Here is a 12,791-nt window from a genome sequence, read left to right as displayed (position 1 = left end):
ATAATGGTGACATACGAGGGTGTAATAGGATATGAAAAGCCATTTAACTTGTTAATACATATCATTAAGTGATGGAACCTCCAAACTGCCCGTGCCTCTTGCTGGTGAGGTCGTTGATTATATGTTCAAAGTCCGCGTGTTATATGGACTAAAAATGAAGTATATATATGTACCTCGCGTTTCATACCAGCTGGATTCAGTAAAATGCTACTGACACCACATAAGAGGCACGGGCAGTTTCCCAATGAGGTTCACGGCGCCATCAGCTCGATGAACAGGCTTTGTGTGAAATATAACAGAGTCTAGAACTGCTTTTAGTGTCCTTGTGGCCTAGCCGGTAAGCGTTCCCTAGTCCCACCCAGTAGGTCGAGGGTTCGATTCCTTGCTGGTGAGGTCGTTGATTATATGTTCAAAGTCCGCGTGTTATATGGACTAAAAATGAAGTATATATATGTACCTCGCGTTTCATACCAGCTGGATTCGGTAAAATGCTACTGACACCACATAAGAGGCACGGGCAGTTTCCCAATGAGGTTCACGGCGCCATCAGCTCGATGAACAGGCTTTGTGTGAAATATAACAGAGTCTAGAACTGCTTTTAGTGTCCTTGTGGCCTAGCCGGTAAGCGTTCCCTAGTCACACCCAGTAGGTCGAGGGTTCGATTCCTTGCTGGTGAGGTCGTTGATTATATATATATATATGATATATATATATATATATATATATATATATATATATATATATATATATATATATATATATATATATATATATATATATATATATATATATATATATATATATATATATATATATATATATAATTGCTTGTCATTTTCAACATGATAATCAATGTCAAATTATTGATGTTGAAGCTTATGGTGATGACTCTTCATATTGTAAATGTAGCACTGGACTAGACTTTAATTCTGGTATATCTTCAGCTTCCAGGATCTGGTGACTATGATAATGCCCCTTTGAGACAACTGGACAGCCAGCGTACCAGACAAAATGTTGACCATACAGCTGGCGCCAGTGCTAATACTCAGGTACAGGTGAGAAAATGATCATTGCTAACATATCCCATACAATTACAGTGTTAAGTGTACATTATCATCGCTACAAATACAATTAGGTTTTCAAATTTCATCATGATCAGAGATATAAACATGAGGTGACCTTATGGTGTCCAGTACAGTACAGTACAGTAGTTTACTTCATTTATTAGGGGGTGTGTTGCTTGACAGAGAAAACACCCATTAGAATTCCTTTGTCACAAGAGGTAACAAAAATACAGGGACAGGATGGTGACGTGCTGCTTTGTATAAAAAGTCATAGTTCTGTGTAGCTGAATACAGCAATGAATTATTGCACCAAATTTATTTTGCATACATTTATAAAGTTTCTTTGTGTTTATATATTTTGGTAGGTGAGTGAATATATTGCATGGAGGACTGAGCGCCTGAATGGTAACTTACGGTCAAGCAGCCTTCCTGGTCATACAACTCATCCACCCGGTCAAGAAGACAACTCATCGTCCACCGAACGTCTTCATCCCACACGTAGTGAAGGTACATCCCCCCCCCTCCTTTTTTATTGTAAGACAGAATATTTATAAAAGTATTCTATGGCATTCTTCCTTCCATGATATTTCTGCTCCAGTAACTAGTTTATTGTTCATTATAACACAGATGTAAAAGCTAATTGTTGTACAGTATGAATTATCATCAGAGGAATTAAGAGCTTGGTAGAAATTGAGAAAGGTCTATAAGAAAGATAATTGGGAAATTAAGAATAAAAAATAAAAAGCAATGTTTTATTTAGATATCACATTAGCCTCTAGAACTGAGGGAGCCTTTCACTTCCATGGATTTAGTTGATTGCCAATAGTCACTTCTTAAATAGACCAGGCATTAGAGGGGTTGAATGTAATATTCCTCTGTTCAGCCTAAAATATTATTATATTCTGTAATTGTCCACCTTCTTATATCTCTCTGTGTATTCCACCTTCACAGTTCCATGATTTAACAGGTAAAGAATTTTTCTTTCTCTTTCTCAAATAAAAATTTATTTTGCATAGAGGATTTACCATAAATTATAATTTTTATAGTGAATTAATTATTTATGTGTAGAATATATTTGTGTATTGTTCAAACCTGACAACACCAGGGAGTGCGGGTTTTCTATGGTACATGAACAAAATTGCAATGCATGGACAATGATGCAAATATCAGTTCACAGACCATTTATGATAATTATGAAGTGGACTGTATTATGAAGCAATGGGTAAACCAAGTAAATATTATGGGGCATTGTTGTGGAAGGGAAACACCACAGCAGAATGCATTTGTTACTGCAGTTAAAGAATAAATGAAGGGACAGGTTGTATTATATGCTTTTGATTATGGCCCCTGGTTTGTACAGTACATTACTGTATTACCCCGCTTTACATGGTTTCACTTTCTGCGATTTCTCATTTACGCGGTAACTTGCCAGAACCAGACTTTCACTTTCCGCGGTGCATCTACTCATATATGCGGTGAAGTATAATTTTTTTTTTTTTTTTTAGCTCATAAAATTCATACAAATTACCCGGCCAGAATATAATTTACATTGTTGGAATTCTTATAATATGATGATCATTTTGAATATAAACATCATGGATTTTGCATTAGACATACAAATTTTAGATCTAATGTAATAATTTGGTTTACACAAAGCAAATATTTTATCCTTTGTGCAGAATATATGAAGTTTACATTCAAAATATTCCCTGACCTGCAAGGAATCCACAAATGTCAATTATATTATCCTAACTTTAGTCTGAGTTATTATTTATTACTAAAAATGTAAATATACTATTTTCTCCCAATCACTTCTCTGGTAGGGAGGGAGAGAGGGAGGGACCACCCAGCTAGGGCAGAGTATTTTGATTGACAGATAGTGTCCTTGAAGAATATTTCTTTGTTTATTTACTGAAGATATATGTTTTAGCTCATAAAATTCATACGAATTACCCGGCCAGAATATAATTTGCATTGCTGGAATTCTTACAATATGATGATCATTTTGAATATAAACATCATGGATTTTGCATTAGACATACAAATTTTAGATCTAAAGTAATAATTTGTTTACACAAAGCAAATATTATCTTTTGTGCAAAATATATGAAGTTTACATTCAAAATATTCCCTGACCTGCAAGGAATCCAGAAATGTCAATTATATTATCCTAACTTTAGTCTGAGGTATTATTTATTACTAAATGTTAAAATCTAGAGTTTCACCCACACATTTATCTGGTAGGGAGGGAAGGTGGGGGGAGGGTTGGGATGGACCAACCCAGCTGGCGTGAGTGTGAGGAGGGGGGAGGGGGGCAAGGTGGGGTACTTTGATTGACAGATAGTGTCGTGAAGAATATTTTTTTTTTTTATTAACTGAAGATATATGTTTTAGCTCATAAAATTCATACAGTTTCACGAATTTCCTTCTCCCGAATCTTAATGGACCTCACGCTTGTTTCGTTGCGTCCGTACCTCCGTGCCACAGCAGCGACCGACATCCCGCCTTTTATTCAGTCCTAAGCGGCCACTTTTTCTTTCAAGTTCATCACAGAGCATTGTTTCTACACTGGAGGACCAGAGGCAGAGGTTGGCTTGTGTTTAGGCATTATGAATGAGTATGAGAGAGGTTGAAGCGCACTAAATTGACACACACGAGAGGCAGGTGTTCCTCCAACAGTACCCATGTGGCTACTGAAGACAGAGAGGTGGGATGGCGAGGGTGGAGCCTTGGCGGACTAGCATTTAGCGCTCTTACGACCAATTTGGAATATTTTGGGTTTGAAATTGGAAATTGTAACCTAACCCCTAGGGTAATTCGCGTATTGTTGAAACCGCGTACGAAATATAGGGTAAGTTGCGAGTCTACTGTACAAATAAATAATAATGGGATAATACTCTCACAAGTAATCAGTAAAAATTTATTAAAAATGTGACAGTCTACCCTCAAGTCCATGCTTTATTAACCATTACGCCCCAGGCTAGAGTGTTACCAGCTATACCCTCCACGCAGGGTAAATGCCGAGATATATAAAATTATCCGGGAAAATCTCGGCATATCTGGCCACCTGTGTCACCTACCATGCCTCTGTGTCACCTACCATACGTCTGTGTCACCTACCATACCTCTGTGTCACCTACCATACCTCTGTGTCACCTACCATACCTCTGTGTCACCTACCAAACCTCTGTGTCACCTACCATACCTCTGTGTCACCTACCATACGTTTGTGTCACATACCATACGTCTGTGTCACCTACCATGCCTCTGTGTCACCTACCATACGTCTGTGTCACCTACCATACCTCTGTGTCACCTACCATGCCTCTGTCACCTACCATGCCTGTCACCCACCATGATCTGAGTCACCCACCATGCCTTGTGTCACCCACCATGCCTCTGTCTCACCCACCATGCCTTGGTGTCATCTACCATACATCTGAGTCACCCACCATGCCCTGTGCTCACCCTACTGTGTCACCCACCATACGTCTGTGTCACCCACCATACCTGTGTCACCCACCATACGCCCAGGTCACCTACCATACCTCTGTGTCACCCATGCTGTGTCACCTAATTACACATGCCAGTGTCACCTACCATGCCTGCTGTCACCTACCATGCCTCTGTGTCACCCACCATACCTGTGTCACCTCCACCTTGTGTGTCCTCTGTGTCACCTACCATGCCTCTGTGTCACCGTACGTGTCACCACCACCTACCTCTCACCCAACATGTGGCCACCACCATGCCCTCACCCACCATACCATCTACCATACCTCTGTGTCACCTACCATTCCTCCGTGTCACCTACCATGCCTCTGAGTCACCTACCATGCCTCTGTGTCATCTACCATACCTCTGTGTCACCTACCATTCCTCCGTGTCACCTACCATGCCTCTGAGTCACCTACCATGCCTCTGTGTCATCTACCATACATCTGTGTCATCTACCATACATCTGTGTCATCTAGTAGTATGATGCTTCATTCTTCATTAGCAGTGCTGGTAAGCGTTACTTCTTTACATGTACAGTACACACTGTATATGGGTCGATAATTATTTATTGTTGTATTTTTGTAGGGGGGGTGGGGGGGGGTGCCTTGATATGTCGGAATTTGGGATAACTTGGCAAGGCCAGAGCCTCATAAATGTCGAGTTATCGAGTGTTTACTGGGAAGCAAATATCCACCAATCACGTCTGTCGTTACACGACCAATACCCATTCATCAAAAATAGTGATACTTGTACTGCTGTATTGCTATTTGGAGACACGGGTTACCACAGGGGGTGTAGGAACACATTCCACAACTGTACCTAACCCTTGAATTATGAAGACTCCACTGCATTCTACAACATTTTACCCATTTCTTAAATTACACACACGACATAATTTTACTAATTTTTTAAAACCCTTAAGTATTCCCGTTAAAAACACCGTGTTCGCTACATAAATGAGTGTTGGTAGCGATATGTTGTACACTGATAAGAAATATATGACGGTGGAACTCATACTGAGACACGTGCCGTGTGACACACATGCACAAACTTTCAACCACATGTACAAACACACTAACTGTCTAGACTGATGCTGAATTTTTCACACTTTTTAAATATTTTTGGTGAACAGAGGGGCTGTTCGGAGTACCTCAGTGAGTCCGAAAATTATTGTTTAACCCTTTGATATAATTTTGCCATGAAAGAAATGTAAGTACCCCACTACAGTAGTTTTTGTCTTCAAAAACCCTGTTAATTATCATTATAGCATACATGTACTGTATCTGGTTGTATGGAGCAGTATTACGCACACTATACATCCACAAGGACTATTATGATGATAAGTACTGTACACTGATATCCTCATTAGCCAGAACAATTGGTGCAAAGCACTTCTAGGAATTAGAGATTTCCGTGTAACGAGACGTCTCTCTCAAACCTGGAAAAAATCCTCCCATCCCCAGAATTTTTCTGGGTACTGGGAAAAGTTTCTCAGGATTTTCCGGAAATTTTGCATTATTTCATCCTTGGAATTTGCTCCCCGACCCGGGAAAAAAAATTGGAGAGTTTCCTGAATTTTTCGAAAATGCGCCTGATTATCGTCCTCGGAATTTGTTTCCAAACCCGGGAAAGAAATTTTTAGAGAGTTTCCGGAATTTTACAGAAAATGCACCTGATTTTCAACCTCGGAAAATTGTTCTCAAACTCAGAATTGAAAGAAATTTTCCACAAAAATTCCGAGCAAAGAGGGATTCCAACGAATGGAGATATTACTATTGTCCATAATTTACCTAATTTATGCTGAAAATGTAAAGAGAAATCTTGGTGCAGTTTTTTTTACATCATCATGTGTGTATCATCTGGTGTGGGATGGATGTATCCACAGTATGGTGGGCACCTTGAGATGGCTGCACATACTAGGGTTTAGTGTATTCCATGGGAATCATAGAAAATGGAAGTTGGCTGGAGATAAGGGAAAACATTTTTTTTTGTGACTGTAAGCTACAGTCGACTGTTGCACTCTTGGGATAATAAATAGTTGTTGACCGTCACACCCATAGGGTAAATTGATTTAAATGGAAATATGAGTTTGGTTCCAGATGCCAAGAAATACCCATAAACTCTTCCAAAACTGCTTTAATAAACACGAAACATCATATAGGTACATAATGCTTAAAAAAATACAGTAACATAAAGGTATTATACAAAAGGTAGTTTTAAATTATAAAAAAAAAATACAGTAACAAAGGTATTGTACTAAAGGTAGCTCTGTATTGTGCCAATAAACCAACATGGAGACAGCAGGCACCGGCCTGGCTGTGACCACACTATGTCAACAAAGAGCCAGGAATTTTATACCTCACAATAACTCACCTGAAGTTGATTTTATTTTATTTTTTACAATAATGGTTTATTAACCAAGTAACAAATGAACCTAAATAATGTGGAAATTATGGTGAAATTGCATAATGTAGTATTAATGAGGTCAGAGGTGCGCTCAGTTCAGGAACAAGGGAGGGAGGGGACGCTCAGTCTACCACCCAACCACCCTGCCTCCCACAATTAAAATTGTGGATGTAATCTGAGTACAGTACTGTACAGTAATGAGGAAATAGAGGCTGAAAATATAAAGGTAAGGGCAGAGTAGAGGTGAGTTGGGGACAAGTGAAGAGAGTTATGTCAGGAGTGTCTGAGAGAGTAAGAACAAAAGAGGGTGTAGGAGTGTTGGTGAGTGATTAGATCTGCAGCTATTTCATAAGCTAAGGGACTCGGTTACAGGATGTTATGGATCACATTATAAGTACAGTATTACCCCGCCTAACGCGGTTTCACTTAACGCGTTTTATCATATACGCGGTGCCTCGCCAGAGCTGAACTTTCACTTAACACGGATTTTTTCCACATATACGCGGTGAGTGTCCGGCTCGAGACGCTATTTTTAGATTTGCCCCACCCTGCCTGACTGCCTGTTTTAGCTCATAAAATTCATACAAATTACCCGGTCTGAATATAATTTACATTGCTGGAATTCTTATAATTTGATGATCATTTTGAATATAAACATCATATTTTTGCATTAGACATACAAATTTTAGATAAAAAATTTTCTCAAATTAACTATGTTATCTTTTGTGCAAAATATATGACATTTGTATTCAAAATATTCCTGGTCTTACAAGGAATCCAGCAATGTCAATTATATTATCCTAACTTTAATCTGAGGTATTATTTAATACTAAATGTTAAAAACCCTGGAAGGGAGGATTGGTGGGGGGTGGGGGGGGAGGGTTGGGACTGACCGCGCGGTTGGAAGAGGGGGGGAGGCAAGGTGGGGTACTTTGATTGACAGATAGTGTTATGAAGATTATTTTTTTTTTATTAACTGAAGATATTTGTTTTAGCTCATAAAATTCATACAAATTACCCGGTCAGAATATAATTTACATTGCTGGAATTCTTATAATTTGGTGATCATTTTGAATATAAACATCATATATTTTGCATTAAACATACAAATTTTAGATAAAAATTTTTCTCTAGGTAACTATGTTATCTTTTGTGCAAAATATATGACATTTATATTAAAAATATTCCTGGTCTTACAAGGAATCCAGCAATGTCAATTGTATTATCCTAACTTTAGTTTGAGGTATTATTTATTAAAATTTAGTGGTTTTCCCCCAAAAATTTCTCTGAGAGAGAAGAGCCGGCAGTGTAGTGTGAGAGGGGGAGGTAGTTGAGTCCATTATTTGAATGGACATTAACTTGGCGACTGTATTTCTCTATTTCTCTTAAGTATTAATTGTGTGCATGTACCATCATAAAATTAAGATGTTATTTTTACTACAACATAGGTATGTGCCTTCAAAAAGTGGAGTTTGGGGGTCGGGCCGGTTTCTATTGGAATTAATCCCATATGTTCTGTTGTTCACTTAACGCGGATTTCACTTAACGCGGGACCCTCTGGGTTCAATTGACCGCGTTAAGTGGGGTACAACTGTAGAGAGAAAGGTAGGTTGTTGTGTAAAATATGCACCAGGGTATGAGATGGGGGGAAGGAGAGAGATTCTACGAATAGACCTTAATAGAGTATTATGTTGAAAGTTTTAGTGTTGAAATATTGAATGATAGTGTTTGGGAATTTAAATGTAAGAGTTAAAGATAGGGGAGAAATATCGTGTGCCAGGGAAGAATGGAAATGGATAGACTGATAGAAGTATGAATTGAGAGGGGGGGGATACTTGACTGAAAAAGACATTTCTAAGTACAGTATACTTGGAGGAGATTAGGGTTGTTAGACTATATGCAGTGGTGGGCACGGTTCCGCTAACTGCTAATTAGCGAAGCTAACTTTCTCGTTAGCGGATTAGCGTTTTCGCTAACTTTGGAAACCATTAGCGGACCAATTAGCTTCCGCTAAATTTAGTTCCGGTAACTTTAAGTTCCCTAACAAAATTTATACATGTTTGTTCCTGTCTGTTGTAAGCGTGTGACGCCGCAAAGCGTGTCTCCAACAGCCAATCAGGCACGCTTGGCTGACTGCGTGTTAGTACGTGTAAATCTGACATGATGTGATTTGTCGACGCCGCGCTGCAGCAGCTGAGCGAATGGAATTTTTTCGATTATTAAAGTTTAATACTTTTTTTACAGTAAATAAAGACTGTCAGTGTATGTTGAATCATAGAATGTAATTGAAAACTATACAGTAATGTATAATTTCATTTCTCATTTATTTGTTAATTTAATTTGGATTTTTTTGTGTCAATATATTTGGTTATGCTAACTACTGCATAAGTTCATAACCAGGATGTCATCCAAGGTGTGTGCCCAACAAAATTTTCTAAAAACTTACTTTTCATTAAAGTTTAGAGTTTTCTTTTTATTTACATGACTAAGACCAACAATAAGTTATATAAAAATGCACTGGTATAATGACTCAGACCAACAATAAGTTATATAAAAATGCACTGGTATAATGACTCAGACCAACAATAAGTTATATAAAAATGCACTGGTATAATGTGTATGTGGTTGGTATTGCATACAGTGGCCCCTCGTTTAACGAACGCCTCGGTTAACGAACTGCCTTCCATAAGGATCTTCAATTCGGTTAACGAACAAAAATTCGGTTAACGAATTTCTTACGAACCGACCTCAACATGTTTTCGCTTGCACTGACCGGGCAACCAGCTGTAGTATTAGTCAGCCAATACATAAATCGGCTCTAGGGTCAATTTCGATTAACGATTTACCTTCCATAAGATTCTTAACTTCGGTTAACAAGCAATCCCTCGATTAACGAGTTTTTTACGAGCCGACTTCAACATGTTTTCGCTTGCATTTGGCGGTCCACCAGCTGTAATATTAGTCCGCCAATACAGTAATCGGTTTTAGGGCTTAAATTCCTTACTATTTTAGTAAATATCAAGAAGTTTATACTATTCAATAATTTTAAAAGTTTAATATTAACTTTTTTAGTCATTTTAACAATTATTGAACATAATTAAAGGTAAAGAAACTAGTTTCTGGCTTGCCATTCAGCCTTTTAACACACCAGACAGGCGTTAGTCTCTCTCTGTTTTCAGTGGAGGTAACATCTTGCTTGAGACTCTCTTCAACTAAACGCTTTTTTTTCTGTGTTTCCAGGCAAATTATTGGTCATTTTGAAATATAATTTACATATTGACAATATATAATGCAGTGCAGTGTTGATTTAAAGAAAATAATCTTGAAATACACCAAGATAGCTAAAATTTTATGGGTGAAATGGTGCCATGGGGTGACTTCTCTTCCACCCCAATGCTTTCTCTTATTCCTTCTCCTCCACCCCCATTCTAATTCCCATCATCATCATCCAGGAGCCTTCTACATACACACCTCAAAGTAAATGAACTTTTCTACCATTTTTGTTGAATTTAGGAAATTTTCGGTGAGCTGGAACCAATTACCAAAAAACCCATTGAAACAATGGTTTCGGTTAACGAACGACCTTCTGGAACGGATTGAGTTCGTTAAACGAGGGGTCACTGTATTTACATGAATAATGAATAAGGTCGATAGGTTGTATGAGAATGCAAATTAATTATTTGTGAAATTGTGTACAGTGTACACCTTCGATAAGTTGATCATCATCTGATCTTGGCATGATGCTATTTGCTACCTATGCTATACAGTACTATAGTTTTTGGATTCGTTTAATACTTTCCGTCTTTTCGTACAGTAAATAAAGATTATAAAGTGTATGTTGAAACTTGAATGTAAACTAATGTTTAATTTCATTTGTTTATTTAATTATTTGTGTACACCTTGATCATCATCTGATCTTGGCATGCTATACCTTTTTGGAAAGCTCTATGTCTAAGCTACAAGACAACATATGAAAATTTCAGCTCTTTAGGTCTGTTTTTAAGGGTTTTAGAGCCAAAAAAAAAAAAAACGAAGCTAAATTCATATAATAAATGTTAACGGTTAGCATTAGCTTCCGCTAATTTTTTTAGCGGTTTAGCGTTAGCGAAGTTAACTTTTTAGTTAGCAGATTAGCGGTTAGCAAAGCTAACTTTTCGCTTAGCTGTGCCCACCACTGACTATATGAGTGTTAGAAAGAATGAAGTGCAATTCCTTAATTTGATTGTACTATATGGGACAGTAACCCCTTCACTACTAGATGCCACTTTTAACATTTTATATGGCTAACATCAGACAATTTTATTCAGCAGAGAGAGACCCCTTATACTTAAGGGATTAACCTCTTGCATTCCTCAAAGTGCTGGGGAGGCCTTATCCAGCAGGGTATTGCCTTAACTACTGTAGTTTTAATACTATTTTCCTTTCCTAGTTTTTGCTCTTCATTCATTCCATAGAAAAAAGAAAGAGTAGAAGTATTGTTATCCTCCTCTATGTAACTGTCAAATTACACAGTAGATTTTAAAGGTTTTCCAAATGACATATCCAAATTATAATATTGAAATGAAAGAATTTATCTTTCACTTTACCAAAAAATAAATGGTTGTTATCTAATCATTTAGTGTCTGTGGTTGAAATTTAGAGACTTCAATAGCAGATAGACTGCAAGCTCATATTTACCTTTCCTGTAGACTTTTATTTTATTGATCTGATTCCCATAAATACATCTGAAATAAGTTTTTTATTGTGCATGTGTTTATATACATGTTAATATTATGTTTGTGTACATTTTATATTTATTTTTGCAGATGAGCTGTCAGGCAGTAGTGGTTCTCCTCACACCAAACGACAAATCAAAGGCGGAAATACAACACCTTCTTCAACATCTTCCAGGAACCAGTCACCCAGAACTGTTGCTGCTGAGGCTCGTTTGAGGCAGGCTGCCACCCCTAGAAAGAACAGCCAACGTAACTCAGCTAATCTTGGTTCATCCAGTTTGCAGGAGGAGTTATTCCGGCTCATCAATCCAGACTATATATCAGATACCGAGTCATTAGCGTCTCGAGAGAGTTCAGAACGACCAAGAGCTTATAGCTTGGGAATTTCTGCAGGCATTGTGTCTACATCACAGGGGAGTCGAAGTAATAACAGTTCTCTGGACCGCTCTTCGGTCAAGTCTGGTGGAGCCAATGCCAGTGGAGAAAGACCCAACCCATCTCAGTTACATTTGAACAATCCTAATAAGGGATCCTCTACTCAGTCCCAGGGAACAGCCGTATCTCAAGCATCAGGTATCAGTTATCGCACCTTTCCTGTTGCTTCAAGTCTTCAACATTCGTCGGTAGTCTCTGTTTCAGCTCATGGGCAAAACTCCCCAGATGGAAACCAAAATATCCCATCACAAACGGAGGTGGCGGAGGTAGTCGTTTTGACTGCTCGACCAGCAACTGTTATATCAAATTCATCCACTTCCAGTCCAGCCACAACAAGTGACCAACGAGCTGATCAAACTGTTGTGGCTTCTGCAGATTTACGTTCTGGAGGACAGGCACACCCACCAGACCAAACAATATGTCCTCCTGTCTCAGAGAGGTAAATGTCGAATAGGTTGCAGAGTTCATATAAACTGCCACTGGTATTCCTCGGTTAATAAGCATTTGTACAATTTTGTTTTGTTTCTATGCTACAATGGAATGCGATAATTTGAGGGAAGGTTCCAGAAGACATCATTAATTCTCTGGCTGAGTGCAAAAAGGACCAAAGTTAAACAAATCCAATTTTTCAGGAGAGGCAAAGGAAGATTTAAATTTTTACAGGTATTATAAA

General features: G+C 38.2%; 1 protein-coding gene across 1 annotated transcript in view; it reads left to right on the top strand.

Annotated features, from left to right (window-relative positions):
* Positions 1 to 12,791, top strand: part of LOC121875091 (signal-induced proliferation-associated 1-like protein 1) — a 206,041-nt gene that overhangs the window by 176,101 nt on the left and 17,149 nt on the right. Inside the window, exons 19-21 of the mRNA XM_042379436.1 lie at positions 945 to 1,055; positions 1,430 to 1,571; positions 11,774 to 12,557. Of these exons, the coding sequence (XP_042235370.1) occupies positions 945 to 1,055; positions 1,430 to 1,571; positions 11,774 to 12,557 (1,037 nt within the window). The remainder of the gene's footprint in view (positions 1 to 944; positions 1,056 to 1,429; positions 1,572 to 11,773; positions 12,558 to 12,791) is intronic.

Source organism: Homarus americanus, unplaced genomic scaffold (assembly GCF_018991925.1).
Source record: "Homarus americanus isolate GMGI-L3 unplaced genomic scaffold, GMGI_Hamer_2.0 scaffold36970, whole genome shotgun sequence".
Taxonomy (NCBI): domain Eukaryota; kingdom Metazoa; phylum Arthropoda; class Malacostraca; order Decapoda; family Nephropidae; genus Homarus; species Homarus americanus.
Note: the sequence above shows the minus strand (reverse complement) of the source record. Positions and strands in the feature narration are given on the sequence as shown.